The sequence below is a fragment of the Grampus griseus genome, assembly GCF_964374135.1.
Source record: "Grampus griseus genome assembly, chromosome: 3".
In the NCBI taxonomy this organism is placed as follows: Eukaryota; Metazoa; Chordata; class Mammalia; order Artiodactyla; family Delphinidae; genus Grampus; species Grampus griseus.
Genome location: NC_139019.1, coordinates 147,605,513 through 147,626,357, shown reverse-complemented (window position 1 = coordinate 147,626,357; position 20,845 = coordinate 147,605,513). Strand labels below are relative to the sequence as shown.

The window sequence follows — 20,845 nt, the reverse complement described above, 5'->3', positions numbered from 1 at the left end:
GGGCTTCTCCTAGTCTGATGATCATCCCCAGGCCACACCATGTTCACCGGGACTTTGGAGGAGAGACACACTTCCAGTATCCTTTTAAAGCGCTGGATGGTGCTCCTTCCAATCTGGGCCCTGACGAGCACTAGAGCAAGGGCACTGTCAAAGGAAATAGGATTCACAGGCATCCATCTCAGATGCTGGGTCATTTTAACAAAATGGTTCAATTATTAGGGAGGAGGTGAGGAGAAAACATATATCTGAGTTTACCTGGCTGTTAGGAGCTTGCAATCAGTCTTTGGGCAGGGAGGGGCGGGAGGGTGGGGGGTGGCCTTTGATCTCCAATCTGGCTAGGAAATGAGCTCCTTTCTTCTTCACAGGCTTTATACTGAGGCCTCATTAGGAGTGAGTCCTAGTAGGGTTTGGAGAAAACCCTCTAGATTCAGGCCTGAGCTGCTGCCTTATTAGGGCCTTTTATCTCCCTAGAAAGTTTACTGAGCAGGATTTTCAAAACCTCCCTGGCACATCACCAGGCCCTTCAGTGCTCATGTCCCTGTGTTTCCCACTGCTGTTAGTGCAGCCAACACATACATCTTCCCTACCCGTCTGTAAGACCCACCAAATGGCAAGCAAGCCCAAGTGCAAAAAGCAATGTAATCCAGTTCACCCCCTAATGTCTTACAGCGAACAAGAAGTACGAAAATGTATCCGTACAAAGTGACAGACTAAGGCAGAACTCAGGGACCTGGATCAGCCAGGGTTGTGACCTCTGCCTTCAACCATGCCATTAAATCAGAAATGTGTCAAACCACGATCGTGAATGAGAAGGGCCCCCCAAGAGCTGCCCTCCATCACTGCTGCAAGCATGCCACAGCCGAGGTCTGCTGTGCTGAACCCATGTAGGCTCCCTATCAGCTCATGCCGTGCTGAACTCGGGACAGGCAAAAGCAACACTCAAGGGAAGCACCACACTAGGGATGACATGAGGCTCAGCTTCAAACCCATGGTGGCCTGCTGGGAAGCAGTCCAGGGTGGGAGTTGGAACGGTTTCAGACTGACCGCCAGTGATGATGGGCAGTAGGGCCTGACTTGAAGAATCTGGGTACACAGCTGCACTCAAGTCACGCTCCCCCGACCGTGGTCAGGACTCAAAGACTGTGGCATCCTTTCATGTACCCACAGTAACCACCAGCATTGGTTTCTTAGATGACAAATAACGATTAAGGATCAAGTAAGTTGCTCCGATGAGAGACAGCTTGATCATCCACAAAGGCATAATTCTTCCCTCCCACCCAAGCCCCAGAGCTGGCTCCTGGCCAGTGGAACTCTGAGAGAGGCAGGGTACAAGGAAGAAGTGCTCTAGAGCAGAAATTAGAAAACACAGATCCTACTCCCCCATCTGCCTCTGACCAGCTATGTTAAACTGGGAAAGTAACTCTCCCTGTCTGGGCTGAGATTCCTCATCTATAAAATGATGGGGTTAGCATGTATCACTATGGTCCCTCAACATCAAATCTTCATTGTTTTCTGGATTCCATGAAATTAGCTGAAGAGGCCTGTTTGCTGGAAATGTAAAGTGCAGAGCTGCCTCTCAGGAAAAACTTTAAGTTCAAAATGAAGGAAAAGAAAGAAATGAAAGCAGGAGAGTCATGTCAACTTGAAACTCTCTTTGGTCATAAGAATAGCAAAGCAATGAGTTCAGATAGTTTGGGAGGAATAGAAAAGTGCAAACTGCAAAACAGGAAACCCATTCTTGGCTGGCTGTCAAAGAGCCATGAGCTGGTGAAAATTTAGATCCATTTTCATTTTAAATTTCTTAAAACTAATAAAGTCCCCAAGTTAGTGAATTATTGAGATGCCTGCTACCGAAACACAGAATTATTGTTCCCGTCCCAGGCTTTTTAACCACTTGATTTTTCAGTCCTATTTCTGATAGTGAGGTGGTACAAGGAACCGCTGGTTCCCGCTTGTCCCTGTGGCTGGCACCGCCCCTCTACCTGCTTAGCATCATGACCACGTGTTTATGGACAATGGTCAAACGGGGCCTTGAATTATATACCTCCCCAAATAGCATTCCAGCTCTTGAATTTACAGGGACCCAATTTCCACATCTTTGATTCCTCCAGTGGCTACAACAAGCACTCAGGTGTTTACTGGATGATTAACAACAGTACTTACCAGACTCCTCAGGTATCTCAAACTACACAGCCAGGTTAATCCATCCAAGCTACGTTTGGACTACAAAATCATTTTTCAAAAAGGCATTATCCAGAGACAGAAGAGCTTACAGAAATGAGCTTAACAAACACCAAAACCAGATTTCCATAGAGAGCAGAAAAATAATTTATTCCAAAGGAGGGCAGAAATAAGAAATTCATCCCGAAAATATACTTTGGTATAATTCTGGTGGGACAGATTTTTCCCTCTGAACATGTTCTCCTACTGACTGCCCCACTGGAGTCTTACTGTCATGTAACAGTTTTTAAACACTTCACTGATTCTCACGTTGTGAGCAGGCAGGAGCCATCTTCAGATCCACAGTTTCCAAGGAGAGAGTAATGTTATTTCTCAAAAGAACAGCACTTTCTATCTCCAAACAGTACATAAACATTTTATAGAGGCAGCACAGTTTAGATTCAATAGGCACATCATTCATCAAAGTGTAAAAAAGGTGACAGGAAAAAATACTGCATTGTAGAATAAGATATTCAAATGTGGTGGGAACGTTTAAGGCAGCTGACAGCCAAATTGGGCGAGTCAAGGAAGGTGGTCTGGGTATGGAGGTGATTTTGCATCTAAAGGAGTTCTCTTCGTGACCTGCAAAACAAAACCGTTCCAGTAACTGGGCCTTTCCATCAACCTCAGGAGGGCAAAAGGGTAACACCAAGAAAGTCAACCAGGCCAATAATTTTAAATACACAGATGCCCCCTAAATGAAAGTGGGCTCAGTTAATGTGCAAGTTCGGGCAGGTTTTGCAGGGCTGTGACAATAAGTCCAGTTACCAAGGACAATGCTAAACTAAGGATCCCAAGTCCCAGTTTGACGGTATCATAGAAAGCAGGAAGAGTGGAGCTGACTAAGACCCGTTGCACTGGGACCTGACAAGTTCCCTTGGGCTTCAAGAATCTGTATTTGCACTTCCGCTCCCACAGGCGGGCAAGCTGGTCCCTGAGTCAGACTCCTAAAGAGCAGGCTCCTTGCTACTCGATGGCTCACCGTTCTTGCCACCCCAAGTGTAGGTGACAAATGAGAATTTCTTCTTCTAGAAGCTTAAAGCTGCAACACCACCTTTGCAGAGCTGGCAAACATTTAAAATAGGTATCTTCACACATCAGACTGCTAACAGTGGTCGCATAACTCCTTCTCGCAAAAGCTTACTGTACAACGTCTTGATAAATAAAGCCATATGTGCTACTTTTGAAGTTAAAGAGAAAAACTAAAGAGAAAATAAGTTAAATAGTGTCTTTAAGAGGTGATTTCCACACAAGCCTCGAGTTAGTGGATAAGAAAACAAGCTGGTTGTGGCCCACCATTTGCTAGGGTGTTGAGGGAGGGGCAGGCGGAGTGAGGGGCTAGTTAAGTGGGGATGAGGCACGGCTGCAGCGGGCAGGTCTGGAAGGCTGGAGGTCACAAAGCCCACAGGGAGACCACACGGGCCCTTGCGATTTCCCAAGCCAGTGGGCACGCACCCTGGAGAATCCCCAGTGCCGGGAGATTAAATGGCGGGTTTCCCAAGGCTCCGGGGCCAAGGTGCCCAGAAGCAGACATGAGACTGCTGGTAAATCTTACTGGAGCAAGCTGGGCAGGCCAGCCGCCCTCCATGGTGGAAAGCACCGGACTGCTGGGGACCCACTAGGGTAGGACAGTGCAAACAGTCAACTGAAGATGTAATTAGAGGACCATTTTTACCACGTACTAAGGAAAATAACCGTAGCAGGCTAGGTAGGGGCAATGACCAGAGCTACCGGTTTCTTCCATGGCTTCATGAAACCTTTCTATTAATCTCACGATCATTTTCTCTTCTCTTCCTTAGGCCAGCAGAACAGCCCTCTGCATAGACCTGAGTTCCAGGCAGATTATTAATTTACTTGAGAATATGTGAAGCAGTGAATCCAAATGTTTTGTGTGTGAAGTTCCTATGAAGAGCATACGGTCAGGAGACTTGCCTGGTGGCGCAGTGTCTTAAGAATCCACCTGCTAATGCAAGGGACACAGGTTTGAGCCCTGGTCCAGGAAGATCCCACAAGTCACGGAGCAACTAAGCCCGTGCGCCACAACTACTTAGCCTGCACTCTAGAGCCCGCACGCCACAACTACTGAAGCCTGCTCACTCTAGGGCCCGCATGCCGCAACTACTGAGCCCACCTGCTGCAACTGCTGAAGCCTGTGCACCTAGAGCCCACGCTCCACAACAAGAGAAGCTACCGCAATGAGAAGCCTGCAAACTGCATTGAAGAGTAGCCCCTGCTAGTCGCCACTAGAGAAAGCCTGCACGCAGCAACGAAGACCCAACGCAGCCAAACATTTTAAAAAAAGAGCATATGGTCAGACTTCCTCACTGTTTAGGCCTTTCTGGATGAATGAACAATCACAGAAGGGGAAAACAGGTCTTCACTTTTGAAAAACCACACCGAAAGAGGGAATAATTTTCCCTCAAGCTCAGTGATACCAGTTTAAGATTAACGTGAACGAGCATTATGCTCGAAGACTTGTGGTTTGATTCTGGAGTGAATTAAAGAACCACATATTCTAATCATCTCTCTGATATGAATAGCCATTCTGGGGTGGAGGTGGGGAACTCAACCAAAGAGTCCATGCTCTCATTTTGTAAAATAAAGGAATCACAAAGCTACTTTCAGATAAAACTGAGAATGAAAACAACATAAAAATATTAAGGCTAGGGCTTCACTGGTGGCGCAGTGGTTGAGAGTCTGCCTGCCGATGCAGGGGACAAGGGTTCGTGCCCCGGTCCAGGAGGATCCCGCATGCCGTGTAGCGGCTGGGCCCGGGAGCCACGGCCGCTGAGCCTGCGCCTCCAGAGCCTGTGCTCCGCAACAGGAGAGGCCACGGCAGTGAGGGGCCTGCATACCGCAAAAAAAAAAAAAAAAACAAAGATAAAAATATTAAGGCTAGAATCAAGAAATCTGTTCAGGGAAGGATGATGAGTGAATATATATATATTTTTAAACAAAAAAGAAGAGGTCTCATTTTTATCTTTATTTTTTCGTTTCAGATAACTTCGAAAAATAATTCCTTCTTTACTCTCATGGTAAGGTATGTATTTATTGTAGGAGATTAACTACAAGAGGTATTTAAGCAACCTATAAAGGCCTGAGTGCTTCACAATTCAAGGCAAAAACAGCAGAGCTAAATACATTTAGGAGAGAAGAGATCTCTGGGAAGCCAAGTGGCCAGGAAAGGAAGTGCAAGGATTTGCAAGCTGGACACTCAAGAGAAAACATCAGAAAGAACTGAGAATGGGTGAGTGGAGACAAGAAACCAGAATGTTCGCTGAATAGTGTGTTTACTAACCGGCCTTCTACATTAATGACTGTGGTAGGGTAATGAGGCAGGAAAAGCTAAGTAAAGCTAATTAGGTCAAGAGCATGAAAATGGTATGGCTGGAACCAGTAGGTCACGGAGGAAAGTTGTGCAGAAAGCGGCGAAGGTGGTTGGAAGGCAAACTAGGCAGGCCTTGACCACCAAGTTAGAAAGTGGGACAGAATCTGCAGACTAGTCATTCTTATCTTTTGTGGCTCATGGGACCTCTGGTGACCCTGACAAGCTGTGCTGACAACACGTTACATACAGCATTCCAAGCGGCACGTACCCATTAAAATCAGGGACCTTGGGTTTAAGAAAAAGCCCTGCTGTAGCCCACGGAGAGCTCCTCAAAGTTTCTGGGGCAAGCAGGATGTGTTTCAGGAAGTGCTATGTCAGGAAGATAAACAGGGTGGTGGTTTGTAGATACCTTGAGTGTAGAGGCAGGCAGACGTGATGAGGAGCCACTGCAGTAATTCAGAGCCGCAGTGACTGGGTCAGATAGTAGGGTCCCCGACAGAGGAACAGAGTAGACAGGCAGACACTAGTGACATAAGTGGCTCAACTGGATTCAAGGAAGAGGAGAAAGAAGCCATCGAATGGGTTCTAGGTGACAGGGAAAACTGTGACAGGCTTTTTAACCATAAAACACCTTGCACTGTTTTAACTTTTCACAAGTATGGCTTAGTTCCAACCTCTCAACAGATCACAAACCCCTTCAGAGTCCACAGCCTCCTCTGAAATCCCCACTCAGTACTATGTACCTCGTGACACTCAAATATTTTTGGAATGCATAGAAAAACAGCTTCCTCAGGGCAGAGGCCTAATTACCAATAGTCTATTCCTCTCCGCTCCAGACTTTGTAATAAAATAGAATGCCTGCCCTTTTAGGACTGCGGTAAACCATACAGGCTTATCTAAACATATCACCATGATGCGGTTAACCAACTAACTTACAGAACACTGGTCTGAAGCCATTCCAAGGAGATTCCCTACAAGCATCACACCCCCAAAGCTGCAGGAAAATGGGACATCGGAAAAACAGCAAACTTGATGTGATAGTTCCATAAGCATCTCAGGAATCGAGGCTCTAGAGGCAGTCAAGGTTGGCAGGGGTCAGAGATGGCGTGAAATAGTTCTTTGAAGTATTGGGTAAGATTTCCAGCCAATAAACATAATGTGCTATAACTCAGCCTATCAACATATGAAAGAAAATCATGGCAATTAAAGTGTTTAGAGTAGCAAAGGACCGGCTTGCTGTTTAACCGTGTTGTTCAGGATCAATTCAATTTCATCTGTATAGAATTATTATTTGAAAGCTTTCATGACTGCTCCTCATTTTTCTCTGCTGAATACCATGCCTGGCTTACATCTCCTACTTTCCAAATCTGGCCTCTTAAAGAATCACATACAGAATTGAACACTTTTCCTTACCAGCTGAGGACAGGCCTAAATCTGGTTTCTGCACTCCTTTATCATCCCACAGTTGTGTAAAAGTTCAAAGTTCTAAAGGGAATTTAGCTCATTCTTTGAATTTTACCACCAAGAAAAGTGAAGTTCTGTCTTAAGAGTTCTGTTTATGGGCTTCCCTGGTGGTGCAGTGGTTAAGAATCCACCTGCCAATGCAGGGGACATGGGTTCGAGCCCTGGTCCGGGAAGATCCCACATGCCGCGGAGCAACTAAGCCCATGTGCCACAACTACTGAGCCTGCGCTCTAGAGCCCGCAAGCCACAACTACTGAAGCCCGCACGCCTAGAGCCCGTGCTCCGCAACAAGAGAAGCCACTGCAATGAGAAGCCCGTGCACCACAATGAAGAGTAGCCCCCACTCGCCACAACTAGAGAAAAGCCCACACACAGCAACGAAGACCCTACACAGCCAAAAATAAATAAATAAATAATTTTTTTTTTTTTTAAAAAGAGAGTTCTGTTTGCTCCAATGTTAGGATTAGATCAGATTAGATCTCTTGATGTGATAACTCCATAGGACTAGAGGTACAGTACTACCACAATCATTGCCTCAAACATGGAATCAATGTGACATGATGTTCATAACTAGGACTGCCTGGCTGTGCTCTATTTCTTGCCATTCTGCTTTTAAAGGAACAACCGTTAACATAAGGGTTTCAAGCAGTCCTAGTTTGTGCTGTGGACCAGAGTGCAAACATTAGGAATTCATCATTCAGGTTACAGACACATGAAACTGAAAAGAATGGGCAAATGACACCAGATCCACACACACAGTGTTATTCACTGTGGGCCCCATTTACTTATGGTGAGAGATGGAAATGAGGCTCAGAGAAGGTAAGTGAAAGGCAATGCTAGAATGAAGATCTCACTCTGAGAGGCCTGAGGTTCTCAGCTTTAAACCCCAATCAATACCACCACCTAACATTCACTATAGTTAAGAGGAAGGACATAAAACAGAACTTGATGGGGAAAAAGGAGGGGCGGGGAGGTTTTATATATATATATAAATCAGATTTTTTTTAAAAAATCTATATAAAAGGGAATCAAAACCCCTTTAGGCAGACAGAACTCTAAGGGAAAAAAACGGCTGCCTACCTATCAGGCTGGCAAAAATCCAGGCTGTGAGGAAATAGAAATTCACATACATTGTTGGTAGAAATGCAAAAATGGTACAATCCCTATAGAAGGGCATGTAGTAATACCTGGAAAAAGTATTTATACCTTTAACACAGAGATTCTATTTTCAAGGACTCTAATCTAAAGAAAACTGGTAAAAATACAAAGTGTCATACGCACAGGATGGCACTGTGGCTTTATCGATAATAACAAAAGACTGGAAATAATGCAAAAGGATATCAATGGCTATAAAAAGAATTAAGGAAGATCTCTATACACTGATAGGATATATTGTTCAGTGAAAAAGAGCAAGGTACAGAATAGCATATGTAATATGATATTTCTTCTGTAACAGCTGTGTGTGTCAGGGAAGGATGGATACACACACACACACACACACACTATGTATTTGCTTATCTCTGCACAATGAAACACTGGAAGGATATAGACTTCTATGAATATAGCTTACTTAAAATTTTGACTCTGGAAATGTTTTACATATTCCAAAAAATGTAGCCAAAAAAAAGAAAAAATTACTATAAATTGAACACAAAATAAATCATCTTAACCTAACTGTATAACAAATTGATAACCACCAGAGGAAATAATTTCAAGTAACCACAGAAAACAGCATGTTGTTCTTTATTTGTTCTAAGAACAAATAAAGCAGCAAAGAAATCCTAAACTGCATTCAATAACCTTATAGTTAGTAGTTACATTGGGGTAATTTTGAAACTATTTTATATATATTATATGATAATCAAATTAAGTAATTAAGTTACTGCCTTTAGGAGCCAAGATTTTCAGCATATGTGAATGATATTCAAGTATAAAATTGAAGAAGTCAAATAAAAATCCTGTAATGTTAAATCTGAATTAGAAATACTGACATGAACCCGTGATTTTTTTTTTCTTTTTAAAAATCCATACTTCCTGGCTTTGTCCACTGTAAAGGCTTAGAAGCAACAACACCCCAACAGAAATGAATGCACCTAGCAATCAGATCATGGTTTATAAATACCACTTCCACTGAAAGAAAAACAGGGCCAACTGGGCTTGAGGACTGACTAGTGAACCAGGGAATCCTTTCAGTGGGAAAGTTATTAGAGGAACAGCTGATTCCAAGTCAAGAAACATACAAGAGAGGTCTGGGACACCTTGATGTTGCCAGAAAGAAAATTATCAAAGACTAATATCAAAGGGACATAGAAGCCAGTCTAGACAGGTGCCCACAGGGCCAAAGAAAGAACAAGTGAACTTTATAAAAAGGATAATAAACATTTAATTGATTAAAATTGAAAAGGAAAGAAAAGAAAACCTCATTGAATACCCCAGAAGTAACTTGGGCACCAAGTTACTCACTTTGAAAACTAAAAGAGGGACTTCCCTGGTGGCACAGTAGTTAAAAGTCCGCCTGCCAATGCAGGGGACACGGGTTCAAGTCCTGGTCTGGGAAGATCCCACATGCCGTGGAGCAACTAAGCCCGTGCGCCACAACTACTGAAGGTCACATGCTCTAGGGTCCATGCTCTGCAACAAGAGAAGACACCGCAATGAGAAGCCCGCACACCGCAACGAAGAGTAGCCCCTGCTCGCCGCAACTAGAGAAAGCCCACATGCAGCAACAAAGATCCAACACAGCCAAAATAAATAAAGTAAAAAGAAAGAGGCTTCCCTGGTGGCGCAGTGGTTGAGAGTCTGCCTGCTTATGCAGGGGATATGGGTTCGTGCCCCGGTCAGGGAAGATCCCACATGCCGTGGAGCGGCTGGGCCCGTGAGCCATGGCCGCTGAGCCTGCGCTCCGCAACGGGAGAGGCCACAACAGTGAGAGGGCCGCGTACCACAAAAAAAAAAAAAAAAAAAGAAAAGAAAGAAAAGAAAATTAAAAGAAAAAAATGAAGTGTGTATCCCACCTTTCTTATATGATCTACATTTCAAGGTTAGTAAATAACTCTAGTTGATAAGGAAAAGTTCATTTTTAAAAACATTTTTATTTATTTATTTATGGCTGTGTTGGGTCTTCGTTGCTACGTGCAGGCTTTCTCTAGTTGTGGCAAGCAGGGGCTTCTCTTCATTGTGGTGTGCGGGTTTCTCACTGTGATGGCTTCTCTTGTTGCAGAGCACGGGCTCTAGGCACGTGGGCTTCAGTAGTTGCGGCACACGGGCTCAGTAGTTGTGGCACGCAGGCTCTAGAGCACGGGTTCAGTAGGTGTGGTGCAAGGGCTTAGCTGCTCTGTGGCATGTGGGATCTTCCCGGACCAGGGATGGAACCCATGTCCCTTGCATTGGCAGGAGGATTCTTAACCACTGCACCACCAGGGAAGTCCAGGAAAAGTTCATTTTTTTATAGAAATATTTCACCTAATCAAATATGGAAGTAATAACAAAAACTAGAAAATCACCATTTTTGCAATTTCTACTGCAATGCTTCATTCAGGCTAAGATCAGCAATGGATACAATCACTGGATAAAGGGTGATAGAGACCTTTACACCTGGAGGGGCCAGAACCCACTGATCACCTTGGCATCTCTAACGACCAGACAGCCAGACATCACGTCTCTCCTGATATAAGGCACTATGAAGTTCACAGAACCACTTAAGTACCCTTGCCAAAAAAGCTGAACCTGAATCTAGTCAAACATTTAGCGCTAACCTCCAGTTAACATAATAATGGAGACTGAAGAACAAATGAAATGACAGGCTTTCTTTCTGACTCTTGGCCAGTGAATAAATCATTCCACTACACCACTCCTTACTTCCCTGATCCTCAGAAGCAAATGAAACTTGCAATTTTGAGACCAATTTTCAAAAAGCATCTGTCTCTCTCTGTCCAAAGCATTCACAGATGCCCTTCATCTAAAATCTGTCAGCCACTTAAAGCTGCTAAATCTCAAAATACCAAGTACACACAGTCACATTCCTGATCTGTGCCCGAAAGACCACATGCAAACATAACTTATTTAACTGGCTGGGTAAGAATACAATTTAAAAGAATCTTACGGATAAATCCTTTGCTAAAAGTGAATGGCCTAAGTTCCAAATCTATTTCTGCAATTCAGATTGTGTTTGCTTTCAGCAGTCTGCCCTTGCCAAGTGTTAAAATGAGGAAAAGTCCAGGCAAACTCTAGCTGACCGATTGACAACATTGATGTGAAAGGTCAAGGGCATAGTCACCTCAATGACTGAGCACTGGCGAGCAGGTCTTCTTACTCAAGGCCAATGATGCTTGAGGTACCAGATGGTTTCATTTTTCAACTGCGGTCCAAAGAGAGGGTTGAGTTGGGCCAGAATTGCAATCAGCCAACTAAAAAAATAATGGGGGAGGAAGGACAACAGAAAGTGGTGAAATCATGTTGGAACGGGACCATTTTAAATTAGGATGAGAAAAGTGCTTTAGTAGAATTTAAATCTATTGTTCAGACCAAACCTTCAACACACTTAAAGTTCATAAAGCACACTGTGCTAATGGAAGCATGTCTTGTAAGAAAAGCCTTCACAGAACAAACCCTCCCTTCATCTGATACATTATTGACAAAGCAGTGAGGCTTCATCATAGTATGTCTCTGTCTTTTCTCTCATTTTCTTAGTTTCCTTTCCAAGTAGTCAAGATTTCCTGAATTCATATGATATCATCACCTCAGAGTGTTTTTGCCTAATCTCAGTTTACCATCATCACAACTTCTGGGCTCAGGAAAAATCAGTTTACTTTACCCATTCTCCAAATGCTAAGACCCACAACCAAAATGACACATCCAGTTTTACTGGTATAGCCAAGGTTAAATTTCAGCCCACTGTCTCCCAATTAGACTATATCACTTGAGCACCCCTTCTCTCATCACCATCACCACTAAAACGTGTTACATATCTTCTGGGCAGTAGTGGAGCTGAACCAAATGGGCATCTAACTCCCCCTGCTTACTTCAGATCTAAGTAACAAGGTATTCCTCTGTATCACAGACCGATTATGGAGGAAGTATGATGGTGTTACATATTTACCTCAGGGTCGGAAGTGCAAAACAGTACATAGCCAAAACTGTCTTTAAAGTTTTCTTCTACTGCTCACAAAGTTCTGAATAAATGGTTTTGTATCTGACATGGGAATTCATATACTCAGTGAAGTTTGAGAATCACTGAACTAAGACCAAAGCAAAGAACAAAAAGAAAGACAGTAAAAGATTTGCAAATCATATATCTGATAAGGGGCTAATATCCAAAATATATAAAGAACTCGTACGGCTCAACAGAAAGACAGCAAATAAACAGCTGGCTATTCAAACCATTCCATGTTTTACTTTATTAAACCAATATTTAATGAGCACCTGCTAGGCTCCAGGCCCCAGCAATACAAAGGAGAAAATGAAATGCTACTGCCCTCACAAAGCTTACGGAATGTAATGTCAGGAAGGAAATAAAGTGAGGCAAAGGAATAGAGAATGATGGAGGTAGTACTCCTTTGATGGGGTGGTCAGGAAGGCGTTTCGAAGAAGTTACCGCTTCAGGCGAGCACAGAATGAAGCAGAACACACAGTGCCTTTAATTCCTATTCAAAATACATGAGTTTTTATTTAAATTAGAAATTAGAATTGCTCTCGTCTGGGGGGAGGGGGTCTGGTAAACAGGCCCAGACTCCATCCACTACTGATCTTGGAGGATGGATTTTAGCATCATAATCTGATACCGCTGTCCTCTCTGCATGGGATACAGAGAACTGCTTTCTAAGGGAAAGCAGCTATCCTGCCTCAGCTATCCTGTAGTCTCCTTCTACAATTTTAGGACTTTAAATTCCCCTAGAAGAGGGGAACTAGCCAAACGCAACCATTATCTGGCTGGATCTCTTTTCTTCCATTTGCTGTAATATTTAGAACTCTTCCAATAAAAGAATCAAAAAGCTGATTCTGATCACCAATGATCAGACTGCTGGACAATCTAGCAGCAACAGCAGCTTCACCTACAGAAACAATGTACCCGCCCCTCCCCACCCCAGTCCAACAGAAGGTGGTTCTGTGACAGGAAACGTGACACCTGAGGACATCCAGCCAAGACAGTTACCTCAAGCTGACTCACTTTATAAACAAAAAATTCAGATGAGACTCTCTGATCTGTCCTTAGAACTACAATATTTGACGCAAACAAAATACCCATACTTGTAGTTGAGGTTTAACATCTACCTGAAAAAAAGAAAGAGGAGGGGAGCACAGGCAGACACACTGAAGAGCTGTGACTGCAGTGAACAGTAATGGTGCAGAGCTGAGAGTCATGGAAAATTCCACACAGACCCAGGACTTTCCCGATCCCAGCAGGCAATGGAAGCAGACAGTACAAACAGTCGTCCGTCCTTTCAGGACAGACTGAAATACTGGCCAGTGCTTAGAAATGCTAAATAAAAAATACGTTAGAGCCTCGCCTCTGTCTCCTCTCGTTACCAAAAATGTTTAATATTGAATAAAAACACCATCTCCCAGTACTTTGTACGATGTGGGATAGCGATGCTTCTGAATTCTGACTTCACATTACAATCACCCAGGGAGCTTTAAAAAAAAAAAAAATGATGGTAGACTTCACAAATGATCTTTAATTCTCCCACAACATGGTTAAGGAAATTGAGGCAGAGAGAGGTGAAATGATTCGCCTGTGGTCACAACACTAATTAGGTGGTAGCAGCTCCTGAACCCAAAATCAGGTCAGACTAATGTTCTTACAAAAGTTACCTTCTGTACAAAAGTTACCTTCTGAAATATTTTAACTGACAACAGTTCAGAAAGCATCAATCAGTTTAGCTAAATCTAAACTGTCTGGGAGTTAAGGAAACAAAGAATCCATCTGCTAACTATAGATGAAGTCCATCATGAGCCTTTGGTACCTGAGGTAAAGAAGAAATATCCAGAAGCAAGAACGAAGTCCACTCTGCTTGCTCAGATCAGTATTCGGAAACTTTTTTGAATTTAATTTTACGTACTATTTTTAATGTTTCAAATCAAGTGAAACATCTTACTTAAAACAACAACAACAAACCGAAGTTCAAGAAAATTCCTTGGGAAACAGCCCAGGTCAGTTCATTTGAAATGTCCTGGAGGAAATTCCCCCCTCTAACCAGATGAGCTCTTCGTCTGCCCTTCTGATTACTGCCTGACTTCAGATTTTTCTTTAAAGCTGAAAAACAGTGGGGAGAACTGGAAGGAGAAAAAAAAAAAATCCACTCTGAATTGATGGAAGTGGGTGGAGAAAGAGATCATATTCCAATGAATCTATTATTTCACATGTCCAAAAAAACAGAACTAAATGTACTCTTCATATTTGCCCAAACTGTTCCACATGTCTCCACAACCTGAAGTCCAGCCTAATAACTAACCTGAGCTTATTCAAACTACCGAGGCAGCTATGGCACGGTACCATCTTTCAGAGAATTGAGAGCTGGAATGCACCAGAGGTCAAGTTCACGGTCCTCATTTTAACAGCAAAGAAACTATGTCCTAGGGAGCTTAATACTCCCACAGCGAATCAGGGATAGAGCTGGAAAGGGAACCCAGGACTTCTGAGTCCCTGATACCAGGCTGCTTCCATGGGGTATTAAGGATGAAACAGATCAGGCAGCCTAGGAGTTCCTCGTTTATTCCACAATCATTTACCAATGCCATGCTCCATCGCCAGGCCCTAAGGATGCTCAGAGGAATCAGCTGAGGGGCCAACCCCCCGACCCTGCCCCCAGGGGCTCATGAGCTTGTGAGAGACAAACCAAGGGTGGGGGCAGAGTATGCTCTGGAAGAGAGAGGCAGAGGATACTTCATCTACAAACACTCCTGGCCACTTATCTTGAGCTCAGCTCTGGGTTATTAGAATGCTTCAAGCATAAAATACGTCCTCCCCACAGAAAAGGTTATATACCGAGCTCTCTCAAATCCCACTTTGTTCTTTTGTTCCACATTCAGATATGAGAACAGGGAACAGAGGCATGGTTACTTCCCAGTGATGCACAGGTCATGCGGATAACTGCTCAGCTTCCCTGCTGGAATAGGGAAGTCCGGCGAGAACTTCTCTTCTGATCTGCTGTCCCTCCAGCGAGGGCCATGATAGGAGTAACCTCTATCACCTCCTTAAGAAACAGCAGAGAAGTGACTTGCCCTGTCTCTACCGAGATGACCTCTGTCAAATATCCTTATCCCAATCCAATGACGCAAATTCTTTCAAGGGCAGCAGTGTTATTATACACTATTAGAAAATATGGGATTCAGTATTAGACAGGGTTGGATTTTAATTTTAACTACATCAAATATTAGTGGAGTGACTCCAAGCAAGTGAGCTTACAACCCCGAGCCTCAGTTTCCCCTTTTGTAAAATGAAGATAATAATCCCTGCCTCAAGATACTAAGAATTAAAGGAGGGACCTCCCTGGTGGTCCAGCGGTTAAGACTCCACACTCCCAATGCAGGGGGCCCGGGTTCGATCCCTGGTCAGGGAACTAGATCCCGCATGCTGCCACTAAGATCCCATATGTGGCAACGAAGATCCCGCGTGCCACAACTAAGAGCTGGCACAGCCAAATCAATAATATAAAAAAAAAAAAGGGCTTCCCTGGTGGCACAGTGGTTAAGAATCCGCCTGCCAATGCAGGGGACACGGGTTCGAGCCCTGGTCCAGTTAGATCCCACATGCCGCGGAGCAACTAAGCCTGTGCACCACAACTACTGAGCCTGTGTGCCACAACTACTGAAGCCTGTGCACCTAGAGCCCATGCTCTGCAACAAGAGAAGCCACCACAATGAGAAGCCCATGCACCGCAACAAAGAGTAGCCCCACTCGCCACAACTAGAGAAAGCCCAGGCACAGCAACAAAGACCCAACGCAGCCAAAAATAAATAAATAAATTTATATTTAAAAAAAAGAATTAAAGGAATAATATATGAAAGTGCTCCGTGTAGTAGCTGACAAACAGGTGTTCAATAAATACTACTTATTCCTTCTCTTTCTCTGTGATACAGCTAAAAATGCATTCAAGCCACAGAATGAAATACAACCTATTTTACTTTACAAAGGAGTTTCTCATGCTGCACTGAGTCATGCTCATCTCCACCTCCTCTCCCGCCCCCACCTGCTCTGAAGTAGGCAGAATTCTAAGATGTTGCTCAAAATTCCCATCCCCTTGCGTACACACCCTGTATAAACAGGGGATGGTGGATATGTAGGGACAGTCACTGCCGTGATTAGATTATAAGATACAGCTGGCTTGACAGAGAAAGACAAATACTGTATATCACTTACATGTGGAATTTAAAAAATAAAACAAACTAGTGAATATAACAAAACAGAAACAGACTCACAGATATAGAGAACAAACTAGTGGTTACCAATGGGGAGAGGAAGGGAGGAGGGGCAATATAAGGGTAGGGAATTAAGAGATACAAACTATTATGTATAAAATTAGCTACAAGGATGGATTGTACAACACAGGGAATATAGCCAATATTTTATAATAACTATAAATGGAATATAACCTTTAAACATTGTGAATCACCACGTTGTACACCTGAAACTTACATAATATTATTCATTAACTATACCTCAAAAAAAAAAAGATACAGCTGGCTTTAAGGGAAATTTCCATCAACAGATGTATGGATAAAGAAGATGTGTGCGTGCGCATGCGCGCGCACACGCACGCACACACACACACTCTGGAATATTACTCTGCCATAAAAAGGAATGAAATAATGCCATTTGCAGCAATATGGATGGACCTAGAGATTACTATACGAAGTAAGTCAGACGGAGAAAGACAAATATCATATGATATCACTCATATAGAATCTAAAAAAAATGATACAAAGGAACTTACTTATAAAACAGAAACAGACTCACAGACATAGAAAACAAACTTATGGTTACCATAGGGAGAAGGGGAGGGATAAATTAGGAGCTTGAGATGAACAGATACACACTACTATATACAAAATAGATAACCAGCAAGGACCTACTGTACAGTACAGGAAACTATATTCAATATCCTGTAATAACTTATAATGGAAAAAAATCTGAAAAAGTATATATATGTGTGTGTATATATATATGTATATGTATATGTATAACTGAATCTCTTTGCTGTATACCTGAAACACTGTAAAGCAACTATACTTCAATTAAAAAAAAAAAAAAGAAAGAGAATTTACCCCAAGTGAGCATGACCTAATCAGGTGAGCTCCTAAAAGGGACAGGGCTCTTCCTGATGAAGGCCATTTGGAGTACATGTATCACTTATTAATTCATTGCCATGCACCCTTTAATATGTGCTCTGTAATAAAAAACTGCAATGCACCATCTTGCAATGCACCCTTTAATATGTGCTCTGTAATAAAAAACTGAATCCCTTTTTCTCCTTTAAAGTGAGCACGATGTTAAGCTTTCTCAGTAGAGGTAGCTGGAGGGACACAGCATGGGCTAGAAGTTGGGGGAGTGGGTATGAGGACATTTGGTGGAATCTGCACAGGCTGTGGCCCAGAACACGGTTGCTCTTTGATCTAGAGACTTGGCCTGGAAATAACCTTTCTGCAGCCCTCTCGACATGAAAACCAGAGCCCCTACCTGGCCTACATGCTTTGAAGTCCTCCTGATCACAGTGGCACAAGAATTCCCACTACCCGGCCACTGATCTCTCCAGCCTGCTCTGCTACCTGCACTTAGAGCGTGGCCAACTGCTTGCCCAGCAACTCCAGACCAACTCCAGACCAACTCCAGCCTGGCCAAACTAATGAACTTCTCTGCTATCTGGTGGGCTGAACTATACCTTCTCCAACAAGGTCTGAATTCTTTCCAAGTTTGTCCTTGCTTGGGTACTCTCCCTGAGCCCTAGGGTACCATATGGAGTTTCCTTCTATCTTATAGTTACTCTTCTGCCATAGTGAATAATTATGTTAAACTTCCTGTGTTTAACCTATTGTGTGGTTGCTACCTCCTTATTGGACCCAGACTGCTACAGGATGAGGAGGATTTGACACAAAGGAAGATTCTCTCTTGGTAGCTTTGAAGATGGAGGAGCTACATGGCAAGGAATGTGAGTGTCATTTAGGAGCTGAGAGTAGCCCCCAACTAATACCCAAGCCAAGGAAATGGGACCTCAGTCCTACAACCACAAGGAACTTAATTCTGCCATAGCCATGGGAGTTTGGAAGAGGACCCCAAGCTCCAGATGAGAAGGCATAAACTTACTTTCCATTAACCTGATGCCAACTGTATCTCTTCTATGGCCCTTGCACTACTACAATACAAAAATAGGAATATGCCCTATTTTTGCCAGCTCTAAAGTTGAATCATCTTTTCCTTTCTTTTCTCCATACTTCCTATACTAGGCCTTCCAGTTCAAATTCTCTTATCTGCCAAATTATAAATGAAGAGATTATATGGTCAGAGTAAGAAAAATAAACCTTTTAATATAGTAGATAATAGATATAGTAGATAATATAGTAGATAATAATATCTACAGGTACCTAGATTTCCTTTCCACTATCAACAAGCAAGACATCCAAATATTTTACATGAATCCATGAGAGAAATGTAAGCAAGTCTCAGAGCAAAAAACTAAGTGAAGGCAAGTACCCAGAGAGGAAAATAAAGTGACTACAGGTTGTGTTCCATACTTTGAGAGCATAACTAAACCAGATTAACTTCAGCTTTTATTTTCAGACATCGAAGGGCATGAAAAACGGTAGACAAAGCCCAGCGCCCATTGAAGGTAGAAAGTCTAATGGAAGTTTCACCCACACACCGCAAAAAAGCTAAGACCCCAAAGGGTTCTGTCTCAAGATAAGGAAAAATCAAACGACCCCCTTAAGTGGAATGCTAGGAAAATCAACTGTCTCAAATACAAACACCAAGAAGGAAGGAGAAAAACACTGCCATTGAGAACTGGTCTTCATGAAGGTTTGCCAACTACATGGTTTTAAAAAAGAACATACCAAGAATTTTACTTAATTTAATGCCACACTCATGATGGCCTTAGGCACCTGGCAGAAGCAATGTAAATACTTTCTGGAAGAGCCCACCCTCATACCAGGCCCCCAAGAAGTCATACATATAAAACTATAGGGAAAACAGAGAATTCCCTGGTGGTCCAGTGGTTAGGACTCTGCACTTTCATTGCCGAGGGCCCAGGTTCAATCCCTGGTAAGGGAACTAAGATCCTGCAAGCCGTGTGGCACAGTCAAAAGAAAAAAACCAAAAACACACTACAGGGAAAATGGACAGATGGCAGTCAAATATAACTAAATGCATATGGAAACAAGACACCATGAGTGAGAGACAGAAAAGAGCAGACACAAACTTGAAGAGACTTCAGATAATGGAATGATCAGATATGCACTAAAAATAAACTGTCTACTATGTTTTAAGAAATAAGATACACTTAAAACACATGCAGGGAGAAAGAAAGAAGGAGGAAAGGGAGGGAGAGGGGGAAGGAGGGGATAGGGAGGGAGGGAAAACAAAATTATAAAAGCAGCAAAAAGAACTTCTATAGAAATGAAAAATATAATACCTGAAAATAAAAAAAGTCAACAGGTAAAGTTCTGGTTCTGGTAGTAGCAGAGTGGCTTATATCAGACTCATTCTATAGATAGTAATTATAAACTCTGAACAAAATATGAAAAACAACTAACTGATGGTACTAAAGAGTGCCCAAAGCAGGTAGAGACTAGAAGGGATTCAATCCTTGAAAGAAGGAAGTTAGTTTTATACAGCATTTCCCCTGAGGACACTGTCCAGTCCGTGTGAAGCTCTAGCAAAACCCTGCAGTCTTATTGGCTTGAGGTATCAACAGATGAAGTTCAGAGCTGCCAGCAGTTAGAAATTAAGAGGGGAAACCACAAAAAAAGATGTGTCACAAAGGGGAGCCCCAAAACCTGTGTATAAATTCCCTTAACTCCTTGGCTCATCCTTGAACCATGAATGCAAATGCCAAGGACTGGTGGAAAACACCCAGAAGGCCGAAAAAACAGAGCAGAGATTTCCACTGCTGCGTACAACAGCGGAAGAGAACTGGAGTCTGAAGTTAGAGGGGCTTGGTAAACACCTCAGACTTTCCACTGAAACCTCAGAAGGGCCACATCTTAATGGAGAACTCACTCTAAGGGCAAAAACTGAAATAGATCTGCCCAACAAAGTGTAAAACCAACCCTCCACAGGTTTAAGGTGATCAATTAATAATTTAACCGTTTGTTAGAAAAAATTTAACGTTTTTCAGAGGAACAAAGTAGAATCCAGAATGTCTGTCATCTACAATATCTAGCATTTAGTAAAAAACACACATGCAAAAACCCCAAGAAATGTAATCAACAATCAAGGACAAAAGAATCCACAGAAGCTGAGTCCAAAATGACACAGATGATCAGTTAAAAGGTAATGTCTCTAAAGTAGGTGTGGCCTGCAAATGGCTGTGTACTAGAGGGCAAGGAGCTGGAGTTCTATCTGAGGAAAATCAAGGCCCAGAAAAGCAAAGAAATCCTCCTCCTTCTTATGTTAGCTCATATAATAAAGGTGTTTATTGATCTAAAACAAACTCAAAACAAAACAGCATTATAAGTATGGTTAAGGACTTAAAAGAAAAATTGGCTATAAAGAATGAACAGATTGGGAATCTCAGAAAATAAGTTAAAACTTTAAAAAAGAACGAAATGGAAATTCTAGAACTAAAAAGTATAATATATGAACTGAAAAATATTTGGATGGATTTACCAGAGGATTGGAGA

The 20,845-nt window shown here is 42.7% G+C and overlaps 1 protein-coding gene across 1 annotated transcript in view; it reads right to left on the bottom strand.

Annotated features, from left to right (window-relative positions):
• Window positions 1–2,310: 2,310 nt before the first annotated feature.
• ATP6V0E1 (ATPase H+ transporting V0 subunit e1) overlaps window positions 2,311–20,845 on the bottom strand; it is a 34,933-nt gene continuing 16,398 nt past the window's right edge. The window contains exons 3-4 of the mRNA XM_082650092.1: window positions 11,289–11,418; window positions 2,311–2,802 (exon numbers count right to left, since the gene is read on the bottom strand). Coding sequence (XP_082506218.1) covers window positions 11,325–11,418 — 94 coding nt within the window. The 3' untranslated portion in view covers window positions 2,311–2,802; window positions 11,289–11,324. The remainder of the gene's footprint in view (window positions 2,803–11,288; window positions 11,419–20,845) is intronic.